The 22,515-nt window shown below is 45.4% G+C and overlaps 2 protein-coding genes across 3 annotated transcripts; one reads left to right on the plus strand and one right to left on the minus strand.

Annotated features, from left to right (window-relative positions):
* Positions 1 to 602: 602 nt before the first annotated feature.
* Positions 603 to 3,260, plus strand: LOC100646796 (ruvB-like 2). The gene is made up of 7 exons (XM_003399682.4): positions 603 to 793; positions 1,411 to 1,524; positions 1,598 to 2,032; positions 2,113 to 2,545; positions 2,610 to 2,878; positions 2,963 to 3,068; positions 3,156 to 3,260. Exons 1-7 carry the CDS (start codon positions 788 to 790, stop codon positions 3,179 to 3,181), a joined length of 1,389 nt encoding a protein of 462 aa, XP_003399730.1. The 5' UTR covers positions 603 to 787; the 3' UTR covers positions 3,182 to 3,260.
* LOC100646920 lies at positions 3,213 to 22,338 on the minus strand. Of its 2 annotated transcripts, none has more exons than XM_048410752.1 (3): positions 22,211 to 22,338; positions 3,808 to 3,939; positions 3,213 to 3,723 (listed from the first exon to the last, which is right to left on the minus strand). In XM_048410752.1, the coding sequence occupies exons 1-3, from the start codon at positions 22,278 to 22,280 to the stop codon at positions 3,695 to 3,697; spliced, it is 231 nt and encodes a 76-aa protein (XP_048266709.1). In that variant the 5' UTR covers positions 22,281 to 22,338; the 3' UTR covers positions 3,213 to 3,694. The 2 variants fall into 2 exon arrangements, with proteins under 2 accessions (XP_048266709.1, XP_003399731.1); XM_003399683.4 differs by lacking the exon at positions 22,211 to 22,338 and adding an exon at positions 6,677 to 6,941.
* Between the last annotated feature and the right edge of the window lie 177 nt (positions 22,339 to 22,515).

A 22,515-nucleotide genomic window follows, 5' to 3' on the forward strand; every position in this document is an offset into this window, starting at 1 on the left:
AACTAGATTTATTCGAAACGATTAAAAATAATAAGTAACAGAGATTTATCGATTTACGTTTCTTTGCTTCGTTTAAATTAAATTTTTACCGTTTAGTTTCCATAACAACCATCATTTTTACATCGAATTTATTAGTCCAAGACATCTACAGATGGCGCTTTTCACCACTATATCCTATGTAATTACAAGTTTCCTACCTAGTACATTTACGTAGTTATGAAATTATAAATAGCATTATTTTTTGGATCTACAGTCATATAAACAGATTTGAACTGTACAATAGTATTGTTGTTATTGACGTAATATATATTCCTATGAGCCACTTCTTCCTATGTCCATGAGACATTTTTACATGTGAATGCATTAAGGAAACCATCCATCAATTGAGTCGAAAACAATCAAGATGGAAGGCAATGGAAGTTCTTGTTCCGCGCATGCGTTATACATACACATGTATAATATGAAAGTGAGACCAAGCAAAAACATGCTATTCATCTCTATGTGTCCCGTAGGACAAGACCTTTTTTGTTCTCCATCTTAGATCTTTTCGACTCAAAAGACGGATTGTTACCCTTAGCGAATATCTAGACCTATTTATATAACCATTGCCGTCACAGATTGCACCAATTAACACATTCTTTCTGGATACGTCACTGATGACGAATGCGCATACGCATGCTTTTGGGACTTTTCTGATAGCGTCGCTATTGGCAATCCTCGCATGTAGGACTGTTTAAAAAGGTTCTGTTTTGTTAGTAAGGAATAAACACGTGAAAAATTTGCAAAAATGGCGGTAAGTATTTATTATGCATTAATATTATAATTAGTTAATTTTTGTATTTTTTACGTTATATTCGACAAACATTCATATTACCATGTTTTTATCTTGTTTATGTCAGTTAACCTATTTGGAATACATTCATTTTTCTAAGTGTTTGAAAATATAAAAATCGTTTTTGTTTATCGTACTATTTTTACGATAGGATGTATCGTATCAATTTTAAATGGTATAATGCTTTATATTTCTATATTTCATCTTTAATGGAATTGAAGTAAAACAAGTTGGCATAGCAACTGTTGTTTGATCGATATACTTTTGTAATACTTGGAGAGATATAAAGATAGAAAGATAGAAAGAGCGATATAAGAATAGAAAGAGAATGCTGCATAGAGACACTTTATGTCTTGATCTTATAATGCATGCCCATCGATGTAATAAATATGTAAACATAAAATTGATCAAGCGGTAGCGCCAGTGTAAATGATGGATTAAATAAGAACTTATAGGTGGTCTTTATACAGCATTCTGTTTCTATTCCCACTCGTGTATTATATCTCTCTGTCTCTATGACAATATTGTATGTAGAATATATTAGCACTATATTAGTATAATTACTTTCTTTATTTCAGGCCGTTGCAGCTGCAAAAGTTCAAGAAGTTCGTGAAATCACAAGGATAGAGAGAATTGGTGCACATTCTCATATTAGAGGTTTAGGTTTGGATGATAGTTTAGAACCTCGCCATGTAATATATATTAGTCTTTTATGCATTGTGACTTCAATACCTACTTTCATTAATTTCATGTATGATTATTTAGGTGTCGCAAGGTATGGTTGGTCAGCTTATGGCAAGGAGAGCCGCAGGTGTTGTCCTTGAAATGATTAAGGATGGTAAAATAGCAGGCAGAGCTATACTGTTGGCAGGGCAACCTGGGACTGGAAAAACTGCCATTGCCATGGGAATGGCACAAGCTTTAGGAATGGATACTCCATTTACTTCAATGGCAGGTTCCGAAATATATTCTTTGGAAATGAGTAAAACCGAAGCTCTTACTCAAGCTATTAGAAAATCTATCGGTGTCAGAATCAAAGAGGAAACAGAAATTATAGAAGGTGAAGTAGTCGAAATACAAGTAGATAGACCTGCTACAGGTATAGGTGCTAAAGTTGGTAAACTAACACTGAAAACAACGGAGATGGAAACAATCTACGATCTAGGAAACAAAATGATCGACAGTTTAATGAAAGAAAAAGTTAGTAAAGGCAAGCAATCAATATTTATTTTTCCGTAACATTGTTTATCGGGCTCCTTACAATTATTATTTCGCTTAAGGTACAAGCTGGAGACGTGATTACAATCGACAAAGCCACAGGAAAAATAAATAGACTGGGAAGGTCATTTACTAGAGCTCGTGACTACGATGCAACTGGTTCTCAAACTCGCTTCGTACAATGTCCCGAGGGTGAATTACAAAAACGCAAAGAGGTCGTACACACAGTAACTTTACACGAGGTCGATGTTATTAACAGCAGAACCCACGGATTTTTGGCGCTGTTCTCTGGTGATACAGGAGAAATTAAATCAGAAGTACGAGACCAAATAAATGCGAAAGTCGCTGAATGGCGCGAAGAAGGAAAAGCAGAAATCGTTCCAGGCGTTTTGTTCATCGACGAGGTTCATATGCTCGACATCGAGTGCTTCTCGTTTCTTAATCGAGCACTCGAAAATGAAATGGCACCAGTCGTTATTATGGCTACAAATAGAGGTGCTTTATACTCGTGCATATATGTTGTTTTAATCGATAAAAAATTAATCGTTGAATTTTACAGGTATTACTAGGATCAGAGGAACGAATTACAAAAGTCCGCATGGTATTCCAATAGATCTATTGGATCGTATGATCATCGTTCCAACGAGTCCGTATCAAGAAAAGGAATTGAAAGAAATTCTAAAGATAAGATGCGAAGAAGAAGATTGCGAAATGGCGGATGATGCTCTAACCGTTCTTACCAGGATCGCATTAGAAACTTCATTGAGATACGCGATTCAATTGATTACTACTGCTTCTCTCGTTAGCAGGCGAAGGAAGAGTACGGAAGTAAGTATCGTATTATATGTGTTGTTAGTCGTATACGTACTTCTTATACTGTTACAAGAACGTAAAGATAATATGTAAATACAGGTCAATATCGATGACGTGAAGCGTGTTTACCAATTATTCCTCGATGAAAGTAGATCTACACAGTTTCTCAAAGAATATCAAGATGATTTTATGTTCAATGAAATGCGTAAGTAAATTCTATAGAGAAGAAAGAAAGAACAAGTAGAACCTTTACGTTTCTCAAATTTCATTCGTGTAATTGTTTCTGTTACAGCGGAAGAACCGATGGAAATATCGTAACGATAGGTAAATAAATAAATTTAAACGCGAATGTTGTTCAATAAAAGTTTATAATTTTCTACTTATTAATTCCTTTCAATATTTCTTCAAAATGTTGGGCAGATATACATAAACGTAATGTATAAACATTATAATAGCAAAAATGACGTACTATAGTTCAAATTAAATATAAAAACTTAACAAATTCTCTCTTCATACTCGCTACAGTTTGGTTTTACAGCGTTTGATTTTTCTTACGATTATTAATAAATTCATAACGACAGAGGTAATTAACTCTAACATTAATCGTCGAGGTAAATTAGTTTTTGGCGTAAACTCTCTGTTACTACGTGAAACGTAACTTTTGAAATCTGTCGTACATTTAAAATAAATCCGAGATTTGCTTACAATCTATAGCCTTGACAATATATATATACATCACCGTACGATGTTAATGAATATATACCGCTTCATCGATGACAGACTACGATAAGAATGAAGTCAATCTGGAACTAGTACGTATATTTTGTACCTTTACGTTTTCTTCTCTTGACTCTTCTTAACTGTAAGAAACGATATTCGTTGTTCCTTTCATCGGATATACATGTATACAAATACATACATAGTTTCGCATAAATTTTGCTTACTCGTTATCAATTTTATTCCACCCTCTGGTTTCAAAGACGACTGAGCCTTCTTATCTTTCGATATGAATCCCAAACCATATTCCATTTTGTAGACGGGGAGAGGAATCACCGTGGACGAGACTGGTATCATCACTGAAACAATCGATAGCGAAATTTCGCATTAAACATCACGAGGTTTCGTTCGAGAGTTGCGCTTTAAAGCTTACGCGCCTTAAGGATACAGAAGATAAGTTCATTACGTTTCAGGGTATCGCAATTTCTCTCGCATTTCGCATTTCTCATCAAGTAGGAAAAAGAACGTAGGTAACGTGGCGAGGCGCTAAACATTTATTCCCAGTATCCTTAACGAGGAATATTTGCTTATCGGTTTTAATCGAATATCGATTCGGTAAGTAGGCGACTGTCAGCGTCGACGTCGACGTCCATTCGACGAGCTGCAGCCGAGATAGCGAGCTACTCGTCCAAATCTTTATTATTACGGTTGCCGTTGTCCATCGCTGTGAAATTTTAATTAAATTCTCATTGGCGAATTTACCACCGAATTATCTCGTTATTTCTTTGGAATATTTCGTTAAATCGAATCGAGATACGTTGTCCACGTTAACGCAAAGTGAAAGGAGAAATTTTACGGGGATCGTAGTTGAAAATTAGTAGCTTTCGAGTAACGATAAATTTTCGTAGCGAAAGTAAAAGAATATTCCACTTACGTAACTCGAGAGAGATTCTTTGCGAAGCGATACTCGAGAAGCGTGGATTTTCGCTACGAATCGCGTGAACGGTGAACGCATTGAAACGTTCCAAATCACGCGACTACACGGTCAACCTGCGTGCCATACTCGACTGCAGTTGACATTTACGCCGATTGATTATCATATTTAACATTCTCCTTTTCTGTTTCTCTCTTCTTCTGTTTCTCTCTGATAGTCCAACGAAGGTCGAGTCGTGCAGGTTCTACTATGGTCTTGCGCGACACGCGTCCCCTTGCTGTACAGGGTGTAAGAACGAGCGCAATTAAGTGTGTTCGGACGACTCTTAGTAGCTGCGGCTGCGAGCCGTTCAGTTTCCTAACAGAATCTTAATTGCATATTAATCGTTGGCTCGTACCTTCGTATTAATAGCGATGGAACTCTTCGGTGTTATTAAGAAGCCGATAACTCGATAACGCTAATAACCCAATAAACTTGACGTTACTAATGAACCGATAACTCAATTTTCCTAACAGCCTAACTAATTCAATGGTATTAGCTTTTCCGCTCGCCCATTCCCGCTATATAATTCTATCTGGTCTTTCGATCTTCGATCAATTCCCCAGTTTCTTTGCATCATGCGTTCCGAACCAAAGTTCTCTTAGGCTGAAAGGGACGACGAGAAGCAGCTTCGACATTACAAACGGCGAACGGATAAAGATCGGTACGCAACTTCGCGAGCAAAAACGGGCACGCCGGCGCACCTTTCGATCGTCACGACTCCTCCAACGAAAGGAAACGCAGATGAACAGCGGTGGTGCGCGTACTCGTCCAGCGAGTATCCTGCTATCCTAGAAACCAGCCGACAATACGAAACAGGAGACGCAACGCTACTCTCCGCTCTAGCAGTTGCACCGGGGATACGATCTACTCGAGATCGCGGCCTCGCTATAATCGAAGCCTACGCTGAACGCGGACTGACGTCATCGGCCCGTTATTCCCACCTGTCAAACGTGGCCTCAAGGAAATTCGGGCTCGAAGAAGTCGCTCTTTATTTGGCCAAGAACACAGTTCCGGACACAGACGTCGGCGGATACCGACCGATCGTCGGTTTTGTCCTCGCCACGATGCGCTCATTCACTGTAATTTATGCTACTCTCCGGTCTCTCGCGGTTAGGCAACGAGAAGACAGATAACGAGCAATAGCGACGGTGTAGCGGAGTTTGATCGAGTTGTCTGAAGTTCCATCGATATCGGCTCGGTCCTATTGAGACGTCGATAAAACGCCACGCCAAATGACGATGCATTTGTCAACCTGTGGTTTGTCATCGACGTTTACCATGTACGATCAACGAGGTAAACAAGCCTCGAGAACCGATTGTCGATCGAAAGATCCGCGCGAATTAGTCATCGCTAGTTAGATCACAGTTTATATCTGTTTGTCAAGGTTCGCGTAAGCGCTTGCACATAAAGCAGGAAACGAGACGTCACGCGACTCGATGTTTTCCAAATTGTCGAAAGAACGAAACGAAGCGAGTAGAGGCGGTGGAGGCGCGACGCGATGGAAAACCGAAGAAAAGAAGATTCGCTCGTAAGGAGAGAGAGGTCAAGGCGCGTCTTCGTATCGATATGGCGCGAGCGGCAACAATTAAGGTGAAAGCTTTTCCGCGGCCAGATGTTCCCGCGCGACCAAGACCTCCATCTCCGTCCAGATCGGAGAAAGAAGCTTCGAAACTTTCGATTCTTTAAGAAGCGCCACGAACGCCTCGTTACCTCGCTCATCTCGTGCTTCGATATTCATCCAGGCAAACGGTAAAGAAATCAGTTTCGCAAATCGAAGGAAGTCTCGTTGCGGAGTCGATCGAGGTTTCTTCGACGTGTTACGCAGCCGGCGAAGACGAGTCCGAATCGCGTAAAACTCGTTGCACGGACAAAATTGGGAGATTGGGAGATGCACGAGAAAGTGAAAAGAAAGCGAGTCACTTTTTCACGGCGTAGCATGGACACAGCCGAGGGAAAACGGAAGAGACACCATTCGCTTGGTCGCGCACTAGCGTTACAAATTGTTCCTAATCGAACGTTAAGCAGCAACAGTAGCGTAGATATTATCGCAGATTATCGTTACTTAGATTTCAATTTCTTGTTAATTTATTTCGTGTTAATTAATCAGAGACGCGCCTTACCTGGCTCGAACACGTTGTCATGGTTTCTTTTGTAGATGGTCGGTTTCGCGTACGTCGTCGCGATCGTCACGAGGAAACAAACGAAAAGGAAGGTCGGAAGAAACGACATGGTTCGCGGGAGGAAGAATCGTGTTTCCGGTGTGATCGTGGGCCGATCGAGGAGAACGAAGTCGCGAGGTTGCTACTCCTTGCGATGTTTGGGCCGGCACTACGCGGAGCAAAGACTAAAGAGGTGAAAACACTTGCCACGAGTGGGGAAAGCTGCGAATAAACAACAGAATTGCCACTCTCCGGCAACTCGCAGCTTCGGATTTCTAGCGCAGCCAAGTACCGCGACGCAGTCAAATTTCTTCAACCGCTAAAAGAAAGTAGATTTTCTGTTTCAAGTCTCACCGCTATGACCCGATCATTCATCCACCTTCGTCCCTGTTTCGCACGAGAAAAGGTTCCCACGATCGATTCCGGTTTCGTTCCGATTCAAAAATTTCCATTTCTACGTTCGACTGGTTCGACGTTCTCTATTTCTAAATGTCACGCGTGGAACGCGACGCATATAGTTTTACATCGCCTGTTTCCCAACCGACAGGGACATGGAAATGTCCAAAGGCTAGCAGAATTTTCATATTTCTTGTCGATACTCGGCAGAAGATATGGCACAGGCGAGAAAAAGAGTCGCAAGACGAATCGTACGAGTTGATGACGAGTCGCGTCGATGATGGAACGGCAAAGGGAAGGAGACAAGAAAGAGGAGGAAAACATTTCAGACGAACAACTAAGGAGCGTCAAGGATTTGTATTAATCATTGACGATATTCGTCATTCGTCGATTTATTCCGCGCGTTCTCGTTTAACGACTAAAGAGCACGACGAGCGGCGGCAGACTCGCGGCTCGTGTCGCGCTGCGAAACACGACGCAGAGATGGCCAACGCGGTATTTCACGCATTTAACGCGCATTTAATCGCCTAGCATTTTCCTTTCTGGTTGGTTCGCGAGCGTGCAACTGTGTCCAAGTTGCGCAACGCGTGACCACGCTGCGTAAAAAAGATGCCAGGGAAAGTGAGAGATTTCGCGAGGAAACGAATCGTCGGACGCGTTTCCGTAAAGGGACGACAGCAGCGAGGAAGAAAGCGGCGAAACAGTTGGATATTGCGGCGTTAATTATACGGTGGATCGGATCGGTTTAGTCGGGTCCGGTAGTCGAGTCGGGTGTGACAGCAACGACCTGCCGCTGGCCTAACAATGGAAACTGGGTTAAAAAGTGAAAGGATCCAGAGATCGAAGGAGGAACGACCATGGCTCCTATTCGGCTCGCTATTCGCCATTCTGTATTCGCGCGGCGATAGAGCTAGTTGCACTGTTCCGGTCCGTATAATCGGCTTTCCGGGTTCAGTGGTTTCCAAATTGGCAGAAATTTCGCTCGGTCGCCGAGGTCGGTTTAAAGTGACTACGATTTTTATCTTTTCAAAAATCTCGACTTACCTCGAGAATAACTGTCTTTTTATACTACGAGCTATACGTATAAATAGCGAGCAACGAAGCAGAGTTTTCTGTTTTGTCCTATTTTTTTTTTTTTCCACCTCTCCGACGGAGAAATCCCTCCTTTCTCTGCTTGTTCCCTCGCTGCTCTTTTGCGTTAATCACCCCATTAATTACCCGCTGTTTGTTCATTCTTTCAGCCGTTCGTCGATCGGCAAACGGAAACACGCAAGTCGGCGAAAGTCGTCGCGACTCTCGTTTCATCGTTTCGCGTTCACGTGCGCGTGTTTCTCGCTCTCGAAATTTGCTCACCTCGGCCGATTAACTTTATTCGCAACGATGCAAAGCTATCTGTGTTTCTACCCTCGAAACACCTGTTATCGCTAAAAGACCGTTTACCGAACGTATAAAGCTCCGTCGTTTTGTCTCAGAGCACATTTTGCGCAGTCTAGATGTTATTCAGAAACCTTGTTAAACCTCCTATTTACGAAAGATGCCGTTCCGACGCCTGTAGGTAGCTGTTATCGCGTAACCGGGCCAAGTACGATAGATTTACATAGTCGTTAGCGTTTAAGAATAGTCAGCCTGGTGATCTAACTTGCAGCGTAAACTACCGAAAGGATACAAAATCGCGATACAGAAATTGGAAAATACGTTGGACGTATCGAGCGCACGTTGGAAGCGCCATACGTAGGGATCATCGGTAATGGGTAGATCGGTCGCGGATCGAAAACTAAAACAACGGCAGCTAGAATCGATTAGAAGGAGTTGCATGGAACGAGCAAAGGCATACACGCTGACACATCCGGGTCTTGCCGCGCATAATCTAGCCATTCTGTCGTGGCAGTCTGTTCTTGTATCGGTCGGGATACACGAGCCGAAATTATTTCATCCACCCCCGCGGCTTTATGGAGATGTCAGCGACGGATCGGAGGAGTGCGAGCGACAGGAACGTCACCAACGACCAGGCAAATGGTCTGTAAAAACGTGACGTCATGTTCTCTTTTAGATAGACACCTGCCTCGAAATAGAAAAGATACAGGCATTATGATTTTCAACCAGGGAGGCTACTTATTTTGCGCTCGATTTGACACGAGTCGTACGAGCGTTCTACGTAACGCTCGAAAACCTTGATTTCTCGGCACTCGAGGTATTTTTAAAACGAAAGTTGTTTCAAGTGTCAAGCGTAACCGGGGCATCCTTAGACGTTGATAATTAAATAGCATTAGGGATCGTCGATGCACCGACCCCTGATCGAGAAAAATGCATCGCCTCGGATAGAAATTCGATAGGGAAGTACAAATAAGCGTACGGTATGGGCAAACAGACGTTCCATTTCGGATAGCGTCGTCCCCTGAATCTCCGCTTTCCCCCATTAACGAGAAAACGAGGGGAATCAAGCGGAATCGAGAGGAGTGACTCATTCGGTAAGTGCATCAACGTACGAACGATGCGCGCGTTAAACGATACAAATCCCCTGTTTTCGGCCGAAAATACCCGTCACTGTCGAGAAATTCGGCGACGACAAATTTTTTTGAGAAAGTATCCTTTCGAAAGAAACCTCCGTTTCGCGTGCCACCTCCTTGCACGTCGTATTCTCCCGAAGATTTCCACCGGTTCTCGAGAAGTATGGATCTCAAAAATTGTTTGAAAAAGCGTCGTTCCTCTCGAGTAGGTTTCTCTTTTCGCGGGTATTGTCCGACAGAGTTTGCGAACTGAAAGCTTCGTGTCGTTTATGGAAGACAGAGCGTTTCCTGTTTGCGTTATAAGCGCGGTCTCTGCCACTGGTAGTTTTCGTGCAATATCTCCGCTATAAAGCGATCGGTCGTAAAGAGAGCACGATAGCAAACTCCGGACGAGATTTATTACTATTTTTACGGTCTTGAAGGCGATCGTGCATTTTATCGCGTATTCTCGGTGCGCGCACTTGCAACGAACTGCGATAAGTCGGGCCGGAAGTAGAAACAACGTAGATAAGAGAGTCGGATCGCTTTGACCCTTATCGACGATGATCCTCCGTGGAACCTTGGAAATCACCGTTTGCCCGCGAAACGGTCAATCGATCTGAACCGACGAAGAAGACATCGAAGAAACGCCAGCCATCGGAAGAGCCTTCGGCAGACTCGTTCGACTCCTCGTTTCTCCTCCTTTTCACTTTCCACGGCTGTACTCTTTTTTATTAACTCCGCAGTCCAGGCCGGGGTTGACTCGGCAGATACGAGGAGAACAGGAGTAGATAATGGAAGAAGAAGGCTTGTCCGAGTTTTTACTAATTACCAATTATAAAAACTGCTAATCGTTACTCTGTTACTTCTTCGTTTCCTCTTTGTCTTTTTACTCCTTTTCTTTGTAATTTTTCATGCGATCGTGTTTGTCCCAGCAAAAGCTACTCGCCAGTCGTTTGATAATAAATTAAATTAAACTAGGTCAAATACAACTGACATAATCGTTCCGCCAGGTGCGGTTGATCGGTCGAATAAACGGGAAATTTCGTTACGGATATTTTTCAAGGTAAGTAGAATCGGAGTTGAACGTTATCGTAACTACCAGTACGTTTCTACCTCTGTCGAGCAACGATCGTGATATCTCTGTATCGTCTTTTGGTCTACCGAGGTATCTTAAAGCGTCGTGAAAGAAAGAAAAGACAGTAGCGATGAAAGAGAACGATACGCGGAACGTACGTTGCGAGCCAGCCTTTCGACCGAAACTGTTAATCGATCGAAAACCACAGTCCCGCCGAGCAAGCTTCGTATCGTGATACAAGCCGGATGTCGCACCGTATATCGCAATCGAAGATAATTCCGTTTCCTTAATTCGAAACGAGAACACGCAAACCTCATCGTGTCGGACATAGACACCACACCTATTTGGAATATCGAGCTTCGGGAGACAGAATTTGGCCGGAACAGACCAGTCTCGTGGCGTCGCTCGTTCTCGAGCTTTTTTTTCGTTTTGTTTTCCTCCTGCGTTCCGCGAACTGGCTCTTTCAACCGATGGACTGTATCCCGAAACGTTCATCCCTTATCGATGGCTGCGCAGAAAATCGAGCCAAATAGCCCAGACACGGCGTACGTTTCGCTCGGATTTTCAGATTTTCTGGTAACGAGCGCCGGGAATTCACGAAACACGGCAAGCTGCCGGCTGCTGGCTAAACCCGGCAACTTGGCCGCTCGTAGGAGATATAAAACATCTCGATATTGATTTTAGGCAGTCGCGCGAGGCTTCGGTAGCGACGACGTCTAGCCGCGTTTGGCTAGAGTCGCGAATCACGCGACCGACTACAGAAATTCACGGTGGACCGAGCGAGCCTGATATTCGGGAAAAATCGGTTGACACCCGTCAAACCGTATTGACGGCTGTGCGGTCTCCGCCCCGATAGAAAAAGAGCAGTGGCACGCGAAGCGACCTTTCACGGGACGATGGTTCTAAACCGATGGATAAAACCGACGCACTCTGACGTTCACCACGAATACTAATCACGAAAAATTGCTCGATTCTCGACAGACAGCGGATTCTGTTCTTCCGCAAAGAATCAACGAACGCGAATCGGCGAACTGCGGAGGGACGCCGACTCCGACCCATCGATCGCTAGATTGTCGCGCGATTACTTTCGAATCGATAATCATAGCCGCGTAACTCGTGACCGAGATAGCGCAAACAATTGCTGGTAACTGGCGTGAGATTTATTCGACGTTCGGTTTGCTCGTAAGGTCCCTTCTTTATTAATCGCGTTCGTCCGATCATGTTTTTCGGTTTCGTCGGATCCGTGAGTCGTTCGACAGCGACTTTGTAAGTAAAGCGATCGTTTATCGACTATTTCGGTGGATTTCACGCAGCCGGCTATCGGTCAATACCGTTTACACCGGACAACGGCCGATAAAATATACGTAAAGCGAAACGCTAGGCATTGACAAGTTTTAAAAACGGCTAAGAACATTCGATCGCCGGTATTTTCGATCGTAAAGAATCGCTGGATGGATTAGCAGAGCAACTGTAACCGCGGTTTATGACGCGGGGAGAACGCGTGTCCGTTGGTGCGACGTACGCGAATCAATCGAAACGACGTTTACGGGTCGTGCACCTTTGAAACCTACCTACGGATAACGACTTTGCGCGACACGTCCAGCTACGAGGTATCTAGACTCGGTACGACAGTTCCTTATGGATTTTACACGACTGTGCACTCGGCGAGGCACAATAGCCACCCCGGTGACTAAGCCGCATTTCCGGGATACGAGAGAGATCTCTTATTTTCCCCATCGGTTCGGCTGCTACTTTCGCGTTGCCACTCCGTTTTCTCGACAACCGCGTGATTAACGAACCTCGGTAAAAATCCTCCGGGTCCTTGCAATCTACCAGTTCCAGATAGAAAGCAGCGATCGACGAGTTCCTAACCGATATTCTTCCGTTATTCTTCGCTTCTCTGGGCTTTCTCGACGAAGCACGTTTCGACTGGAACCTCGAAACTCGGATGTCTCGATGTGCTCGATTTAACAGCCTCGGTATTACAGCGAAGTACTAAACAGAAGGAATACGATGCCTTTCGAAGCGAACGAACCCTCGCGTCTGCAAATTACGTTACACGCGATCCTGCGACAAATGCAGAGACGACGTTGACTCTTCATCCGTGAATATGGCAATACAGCGGGTTATACGGTAGACTATTTAGCTTTACGCTTTAAATTTCTCGTATTCGGATTACGAGCGCACAATGGAGCGCCGTTATCACGTACGCCATCGGTCTTGCATGCGTGCATAATTTTCCGCAGATAAACCTGGAAACGAGTTAAAATCGAAATCCGTGAACGAGATGCTCCCTTCGAGTGATCTCCACTCGCAACTTGAGATTTACGAATTTTTTCTACTCTCCGCTGTAACTTCTCGCGACTCTTTTCCTCCGCGCTACAGCCGACACGTGTCGCTACACGCGTTTGCGTTTATCAAAAAATCTACGACTTTTTCCGTCGAATATTTTCCTCCCCAACGTCTGTCGGCGCGTAAAGCAGTCGATTACGTTAACGTTATATGCTCGGGAAGCTGTTACTCGCGTGACGCACGGTCACGCGTGACCGTCAAACGGAAAATCAATCGCCCCAGTCCGCTGGTTTGCGTAATCAACCGGACGAAAGCCTGACCGAAATCGATCGGTGATCGCCAATGAGAAAACGAAAGTCGCCAATGCGTCCGTCCGACGATTAGATCGTTCCAAATTACCCGATTTGCAGTTTATATTCGACTCGATATATGGTCATGCGTAGGGTCGATAACTCGCCTAATCGCAATCTGTTGCATCGGGAGGCGCGTGAGTCTGGAGGAAAGGTCGGAACCGTCGGAAGGGTGGTTAAAAAAGAAGGAACGCGCGTGTCGTGGCGAGGCAAATTCATGAAGAGGATGAGAGAGAGTGAGAGAGAGGGAGCAAGGCGTGGAGATTTTCACGAGGCTAGAAGCACGCGTGCGCGCGATTACGCGTATCCCTGACAAATAACCGAACACAGCCATTCTGGCGTCCCCTATGAGTAGGAGCGCTCGAAGAGCTCGTAGGGAATGGTTTGACGGAGATGGACGCAGAGGAGCCGGGTACTCTACCACCGGGCGAGCGAGCGAGCGAGCGAATGAGAGCAAAAGAGAGAAAATGTATGGTGTGTGTGCGTGCGTGTGTGTATATGTGTGCGTGAGAGAGATAGAGAGAGAGGGGCGAAGGGCAGCATACGATAGGTGTACAAACGAAGAGAACAGAGAATCGAGGAGAAACGAGGAGCGAACGAGCAGGGACGAAGGGTGGTTACCGGTAAGAAGGGTGTACTACCCCTCGCTAGAGCCGAGTCTTACCGCGTTAATTGCAAGTACTTCCCTCGGGGTACCGCAACGGGTATACAGTTCCACCCACCTTGCAGGTTCCACCCCATCCAGTAGGGTTTAAGGGTACGCAGGGATGATTCGTGCACCCCTTTTTCCCTTTTCATGCTCACCCGGGTCCTTTCATTCCTCGCCAGTGGTTAAAATATTAGGATTTCCTCGAGGTCTTGTGCGTTCGTGTTAGGGCTATCGCACTAGCCCCCTCTTCCACCCTCTTTCCTCGCGCTTTCTCTCGCTCTCGTCGAGATTCCCTCTCTTCTCTTCCTCCGCTGACTCGTCAACGGCTCGACGCGACGCTGCTCCAGCCGATTCTACTCTCGAAAACTCTTCTTACTGCTTGACACCCTCGTTCGAAGCAACGGGCCAAGATTCGAATCATAGGCGAGCTGCCGTTTCCACCGCTGTCGGTCCCAATATGCTCTTGCGCGTGTATTTCTTTCGCCGTAGCAAATTGTTTTTCGGAATATCCGATTTCCTTTGGATGCCTCGAACGATTTCGAAACGAGAACAACCGTTTCCGTGTTTCGGAATACGACGTTCGTTCTACCGCCGTATCTGGTCGAGTAAGTGGTTTTCGCGAGAGAGACAGTCTCGAAAACAAATTTCCGTTCCCTTCGACTGCGAGTATTCCTTTTCTTCTTGACAAAGGTCGGCACGAAGCAGCACGAGCCGATATAAAGCGGAAGAAGAAAAGAAGGGTAGTTACGCGATGGTAGATGCCAGATACCGGAATGTAAAACGTACTGAATTGCGTACTTTCATCTCGAGTACTCGCGGTCTTCTTCCTTGCATTCCCGCTCGCTTGTTACGCTCGCACGCCTCTAATTATCGAGTCATCACACAACGAGCGTAATTGCCGCTGTCAAAGAGCATAGCGTTTCGCTCGTCGCCTTTGTCGCCGTTCCTTCGAGTTGCCTGCACCGCCTCGCTACCACGAAATAAGACTTACACGGACCACGCGGAGAGAGCTACAATGGTTTCTACTTCTTTTTTCGGTTCGAGGAAGCTCGGCGCTTCAGTTTGTCAAGATCCTGGAGCTTTTGTCGTTCATCGTGGAGAAATTCGCCGAGACGCGGAGAAAAAAGAGTTATCTCGCTCCTTACATTTTGAGTTAACGAGCAGATCGGAGGATTAAACGCTTGCAACTCTTTTCTCTTGCTAATTCACTGGTCCGGCTCCCTTTGACCGTATCCTATAAAACGAGCAGCGATAAAATTTATCTGGAAAATTTAGGAACGCGTTGCGTAGGCAAAGCTTCCCTTTAGATCCTTAGATAGAGTGAAAAACGTTGCGTGGTAGCTCTAGCAGAGGCTCCTGCCGTGCTTTTATTTCCGTATGCCGTAAAAACTTCTCGTTCGTCCGTGGGTTACGTGGATTTCAATTTCGGTACACCCTGAAAAGCTGCAGGCTTACGTTGAATTTCTCGAACCACGTTTTTCTTTTATCTTCTACCTCTTATTAAATCTCTCAAGCAGTCGTCGCGACCACTGAACGACTTAACGAAAGTTTTCGTACTTCTCCAAAGAGTATTGGAGTTCCAAAGAGTTGGGAGTATTTGCGTCCGAAAACCAACTACCTCGATCGAACGAGTTGACGTAGCTGCACTTTTATGAAAAACGATCGCGAACCAGCGTCCCTTCCTTCGGCAAACTAAGGTCTTTGTCTAGAACGCTTACCAGGTACTTTAATTCGAATAATCCTTCGTATCTCGAAGTATAGAAGAACTTTTCTCCGAGCCACGAGCCACGTAATTCGAGCCGAATAATCGCTGATCTCGGCGCTAATCCGCGCAAGAAAAAAGTTGGCTGAAGGCGTCGTTTCGCAAAAGGTAGGTAGCTTTCATTGTCGCAAGCAGAATCACGGCGGTAATTTATACGTAAACTTCTGGTACAGCAACGTGCCGCGTTACGAACCGGAGTACTCGAAGAAGCTTGTATCGCGCCTCGTGGGAGCAGACCACCCGACCCTCGTCATTTACCATCTATCTTCCGAACGTCCATGTGCGGAATACATGTTTAATAGACATTGTATTTACAGCGGCGTAAATCAAACTACGGTATGGACATCGAACGTATGCGAGCCACGCTCAAACGTCACCGTCGCCTTGCCTCGCCTCGCTACGTGTCGCATGGCTTCGTGTCGCGTACCATCGTCGTTGTATCGCATTTGACCACTACGTATTATGTATATTCACGCGTCCACGTGCGACAACGTTACGTTCTGCCGCTCTGTGTCGCGACTACCAATCGAGTCCCTCAGCCTTTTCTGCTTTTCGACCAATTTGCTCGGTCTCCCCGACCTCGTTTCTGTTCGTCCCGGCAAATCGTTTACTTCTCGACCTTCCAAGATGTTACGGTTGCCAAATCGTCCAATTTTTTCAACGGCGAAGAGAGACAAAGAGAGAGAAGGTAATTTTGCACAACGTTCCGGGCAAATGAACGCACCCTCGCAGACGCGCGGATCTTCGTCTTGCTTTGACGAAGATTTCTCTTAAAGGCAGGGACGGCTGATCTTTGAGGAAGCTTCGTTTCCTCAAGAAAAAGAGATACATTAGGAAAGGCACGAAGCGACGGTTTGGGAAACGGAGGAAAAATGGATGGACAAGCAAAAACTGATGAGGACGAAGCGTCAAAGAGTTTGAAGGTAACGATGGTGGAGAGGGCGAAAGCAGGCAGGGAAAAAGGAAGACCGACAGCAGAGGATAGGAAGAGGGGTGTTTCGAGTGTCTGCTGCTGTTCTGGCCTGTGTTAACACTTTACGCCTCCCTTTTACGTATTACCGTCTCCACTTAAACGCTTTCGTACGAACTTGGACGGTCTGACTCGTAAAATACAGCCGTAACTACTTTCATGCGATACGCCGTGCACACCGAGCGAAAACAGCTCGAGACTCTACACCCGCTTGAAATTTCTTGATCACGAATCCGATCGCTCTTTCGCGAAAAATCTTTTTCTACGACGATTTGCCGACCGACGTAATCGACCTACCATCGAGTAATTTTTTTACAAATAGGAAATATACGAAAGAAACGGATTCACCGAAGCGAGTTCTCGGAACGATGTACGAAACAAATTTCCCAAGTTTGATCTCGAAAAGTGGTCGGATATTCGGTAATCATCGCCGAGAGAAAATCGTTGTCGGGGAACGAGCGGTCTGTCGAGAGGAATTTGTCGAAACTTCGCCACTTTGATTGCCCCTATATCTTTATACGACTGATCGACGCGTCGACGGTCTTCTGCACTGCGGACGTTTCTATAGATCATTCGCGAACTTCGAAAAAGTAAGTTGGGGTCGTTGCGCAACACACGGCAATCGCGTCAACGAAAAAACTTTGAGATCGGATCTGCGTGATCCAAAAATCTACGAAAGAAAAGGACGAAGATCTTCGATTACGTCGTCCTTCGTACGTTTTTCTGCACGCGCCGGAAATAGCTGAAAGTAGCTAGAAGTAGAGGCGTGACAGCTACTCGAAGAACGTAAATTGAAAACGTCGACGACTGGCTTAGGGAGGTAACGATCGGGCGAATTCGAACGATCGAAAGTCGTTGAAAGAATCGACTCGTGTTATCAAATCGGCAGAGACGGCAGCCTGTACATTTCACCGGGTAAACAATGTGCGTTCCGAGGAGTTGGTAGGTTGCAGGATGCTTCAGACTGCATTCGGTTTCCGGTGTCCGGGAGTGGAGCAGGGGCGAGCGCGGTATGCGAGCGACCGTGTCGTCTGCGGTGCGGTGAATAGGCGAAGTGCCAGCTTCGAACTTTGTTGACTCGTCCCACCGCGTAACTTGCATCGTGCTCGATAGAGACAAGTACACAAGTACACAAGTACGACCTACGAGTGGACCGGATTCTAGCTTTTCCCTCTCTGTGCAACACGTTGCATCCCATACACTCCGATTTACATTCAGGAAAATCTCACGGAAAAAATCCATTTTTCGCGTTATTTTCTTCGGTGTTGGTTGATTAAACGTACAGTCCCATGTGTTGCTGACAACTTGGCAAGATCAAGAAATAAATATATATATATATATATATATATATATTGAAGGAAAGCTCTGACGGGAATTGAAAAGTGGCGATACGGACGAGCGGAGTGACGTAGGATTGTCGATGGGACGGACGAGCGTACTTATCTATCGGATGGATAGGAACGAATAACGCGGCTAGCGATTTCAATGAGCAAACCCTACCGGAATAGTGTAAACACGAACGAGAGACGGACACTATCTAGGTAGGAACGAATATGTGTGATTTGCCTGTAGAGATATGCGTAAATCAGCGGTGCATCGACCTTTAACAGGTTGACTATCGCGCGAATTTTATATCTTTTGTCCGAAATATATTACGCTATAACGTTCAATTTCTCCAGAATATTTATATGGTATTTGATAATTAGACAGCGATGTTGTATGCATTTAAAGAAGAAATTTAAAATCGAATAATTGCAAACGTATATGAAAGTATAATGCTTTCTATGATACATCGTAGCTAAAACAATTGTCTTTTGTTCTTTCTATTAAACTCTGCAATTCATCGATAATATTGTCTCAAATTAATTCGCATCGTTGAAAATTTTTTCAACGAAATTTATCTTATTTTAATCGTTTTAAAATATTTTGCGAGACGTGGGTCACCGATGACCACAGTGGCAATTAACGCGTTAACGACAATCGCTCGTATTTTTTTATCGGAAAAATCGTATTTTCTTCTCGCTATAATGGATAGAAATTCCTTTCGCGATCCTCCGAGGATCGTTAATACGTCAAAAAGAAGGTCGCGTGATTTAAAAGACTTTTTGCGGCGATTTCTATCGTTCGGTGATTTAGCGATTGCACCAACGGCATCGAGAACTTTCCCGTATTTATGGCAATTACGTAGATCTATGCTGCAGAGGACAGGGCAGAGATTACCAAGAGCCAATTAATCGTATGCGGTTGAACAGTCCGAACCCGAAGGGAAGTCTCCTATTTGTTAGTTTCAAATCCCACTCCACCCACGCTCCTAACGCTGCCAAATAGAAACGCGAACGATCCTAGGACCGGAAAACGTTAAAACACCGATAAGTACACCAGGAGGAGCGAAGCAGTCGCGTATCTCCATAAAGGAAACTCGGATTGCTGTTTTCTCCCTTCCTCGAGGGATTTGCGAAAAGATCAAAGACAGAGATGGTTAATTTACGTACGATTAATCCAACTGCCGCATATTTTAGATACACGTACGTCGACAAATTTCCTATTCCATTTTCCGAACGATCGTTGATCGTGCCACGTTTGTTGCAAAGATCGCGGCTCGCGTCCAACAAACAGTGGACCGCCGTAAAGGCAATCCCGTAGATTTTGTTGTTGTTTCATTTAAGAATCGAGGGTTTTATCGAATCTACGAGACGACAAGTGGCAGGCAGTTGGTTTGGTAAAATCGCTCGCTTTGTCTTCCTTCTATGCTAAATACGCGCAAAATTGTCAAAAATTCCGACGGTTCGATCGGCGTTCGTCGATGACTCGCGTTTGCTTATTAGCAAAAGCTAATTTCGGACTTGATTTTACGAATCGTATACGAAACTATTCTCACTTCAGATATATCTATCGTTACGGACTTAAACGGGTTATCATTCGAGTTGCGCTGTTGTCTACTCGTTGTCCCTAGATGCGACGTCGGCATGCGATGCGATTTACGGCGGCCTGGCGTCGGTATAAAACTTTTTACGATCGCGTGAAAGAAACGTCGTTTCGATTCATCGTTCCTCGATGGCAAATTTAGCGTCGAACGGATAAAAATAAAGCTGGAGTCGACCCACGAGGAGGACGAAGATGGTAAAAATATGAAGAAGGGAGGCAGAGAAGGAAGAAAGACGGGAAGAAACAGTAGAAAACGGGTTGTCAGTCGGTCAGAACTAGCTCGTAAGAAGCCATCCCCCAGGAGCTTTCCGGTGTCAGACGCTTCCTGTGTTCCTATCTGCCTCTATATACCTATCGATCCTCGACCTGCACCCTCCTCTTTGTGCCATCCGACTGTCGTCCCTCTCTTTTCCACCGCCCTTTCGACCTCCTCGTCCCTCCAGGCTCGATCTATATCGTATTCGTACCCCTCTCTACACGAGGTGTCCTCGCTCGTAGCTCGCGCCATAACGCTCAGGGTAATTTACCTTGCATATTTATACGCACGTCTCATCGAGAAAAGTGCCTCCGTTAAATGCTGCTCTTCTTTTCTCTTCCATTCTGTCTTCTCCTCTCTTCTTCTCTTTTCTCCTCTTCGCCCTTCTACTTCTTCTCCCTTCTTCTTCTCTACTCCCTCAACCCGTGTATCTGCCGTTTTCTCTCTTTGCTCGGGGTTAACAACGTTTAATAGATTCTCGCTAGCGGAGCCTCGATATTCTAGAATCGCGATTTTCTTCAACCGCGAACGATCAAGGGTGAGTCGATGTCGTCTCGTATAGAAATCTCGCGACTCGTCTTTCCAGGTTCGCTCGTCTCTTCGTAGTCAATATCATTTTTCAATCGAAGGAAGCGTTTCGTCTCTTCCAAAGAGAATTCAAGCTGAATTGGAATCGCCTCGAGCGTCGTTTCTATTCCGCACAGGGGCGTTTTCAGAACCTTTCCACGTTTTCTACGCCCACGACTCGAATGAATCGATCATTTTACGCGAATACCTCGCCGAACGATTCTTAACTCGATCGTTTAGCAGCATCTACGGCTACGATTAACCGGATGCGATCGTGAGGCGAAAATATGTTCAGTGACGATTAGAACGCACGAAGGTAGACACCGGTTGAATATGTAAGCAGACAAGGGCCGGAACGACGATACTGGCTTTCGTTAATAATTAATCCGTTAAATGATTAATCGGTATTCGGCCGGCCAAACCGTCTGACTTAACCTGTCTAATTCCATCGTAAATCATTCATCGTGTCGATGTCACTTCAAAGTTTATTACGATCGTAATAGTCGATACTGTCCTATAAAATAACGTTTTCTCGTTTTTATGGAATTTACGCGTTAAAATTGGTATCCGTTACATCTAGCCAACGAGATCGAAGGCTGCCGGCAATCAATTTGCAATTACGCGACCCGATTTTCCGTGATCCCTTTCGAACAATTTCTTTTCAGAGACGATCGCTACCAAACGGCGAGTTCTTCTTCGTAAATTGATTCTCCATTTCTATCGGAGGAAAAGACGGTACGCTCTGTTAGATCTCTCGCGAGTCCAATTTATACTCGCTGCTTCGGCTCATCCGATGGAAATCTGTTTCGATGCAAACGCTTATGTAAATAAATTCTCGACACGGCGAGAAATACTTTGAAATTCTATATATAAGAGCGCTTCGGTTCGCGGAAATTCAGCAAACGTCGTAATCCTACAAATAATATAGAAGAATTTCACGTTGATTAGAAATTGTGGAGGGTATGCGCGATGCCCGAGCTAAAATCATTCGACACCGATGGTCTACGCCTATCTTTTGAACCTAAGGAAACTGGACGAGACAATGAGAATGGCATTTGCGCGTAAAAGTTCGAAAACTAGGGATTTTCGCTGTCGCACGCTGCAAATCGCACGTCTTTCGAAAGGAAAACGTGGATACAACGATTACCGGTCGAAGGACGCGAGATCGATCGAAAATCTCGTTTGTTTCTTACCTTGGACACAAACCACGAGTAGTTACCCTGGTACCGACGAGAACACACCGAGCCATGCCCCACCGTGCACGTTAAACCGAGAGAATCAAAGTCTCCCTAGCTCCGACTCCCTCGCTTTCAGCGATGGCTCCGATCGTTCTCTGTCGCGTTCGCTCGCGCTCTGTAAGAAGCAACTACGTGTCCTGAAATAACCACGAAATAATCACGTCGACTGCTCTAAGCTCACCGCAAGAACATATCTGGTTGGCGCGATTCGAGTTTGCCTTGGCGCGTCTCGTTTATCGTAGAAGCGGCGTGTGAAATCGAGGAAATAAATCGTCGAAGGCGCGAGAATTCGCTCGAAGAGTATCGACGATGTCGATGCTCGGTGAACGTCTTCTGCTCGATTCGAATAGAAAGTGGAATCGGACGGACAAGTTGAAACGAGAACGTATCCGAAACGATTTGTTCATCGGACGGGAGAGTTTCGAAGAGACTCGAAGCGGTCGCTACGCACCACCGATTCAGCCAGAGTGAAGGAAGGGGTGGCCGCAGGGGTGGCGACGAGTTTGGAAGTGCGCGCGCAACTTACCCCCTCTGTTGGTGCCCGTGTAACACGTAATCGAACTAGGAGCGCCGCGGTTCGTCGTCAGCTCCGTCATCCGCGAACGACAGGGGCCAAATCGTTGACCACACACGGCTGGATAAATCGACTATCCGTCGAAACGAAAAGAAAATCCAAGCCTGGCGGATGTTTCGTTCGAATCGATCCGGTCCTCGGACAAGTTTCTAGCGAATCTAGTGAAATATCGGTGGCAGTGGCGGTGATGGTGACGGTGGTGATGGTGGTGGTGGTGGTGCATGAGTCCGCGTAGGGTGGAGGTACCGGGGGAGTAA

Source organism: Bombus terrestris, chromosome 12 (assembly GCF_910591885.1).
Source record: "Bombus terrestris chromosome 12, iyBomTerr1.2, whole genome shotgun sequence".
NCBI classification, from domain to species: Eukaryota; Metazoa; Arthropoda; class Insecta; order Hymenoptera; family Apidae; genus Bombus; species Bombus terrestris.

Bases quoted from the DNA above. Each gene is read 5' to 3' on its own strand.
- LOC100646796 (XM_003399682.4), top strand. The intron at 1,525-1,597 runs GTAATATATATT...ATGATTATTTAG, and splicing joins ATAGTTTAGAACCTCGCCAT to GTGTCGCAAGGTATGGTTGG. The intron at 3,069-3,155 runs GTAAGTAAATTC...TTTCTGTTACAG, and splicing joins TTTTATGTTCAATGAAATGC to CGGAAGAACCGATGGAAATA.
- LOC100646920 (XM_003399683.4), bottom strand. From the start codon at position 6,785: ATGTCGTTTCTTCCGACCTTCCTTTTCGTTTGTTTCCTCGTGACGATC. The intron at 3,940-6,676 runs GTAAGGCGCGTC...CGATTGTTTCAG, and splicing joins TGACAACGTGTTCGAGCCAG to TGATGATACCAGTCTCGTCC. The intron at 3,724-3,807 runs GTAAGCAAAATT...CGTTTCTTACAG, and splicing joins TGGAATAAAATTGATAACGA to TTAAGAAGAGTCAAGAGAAG.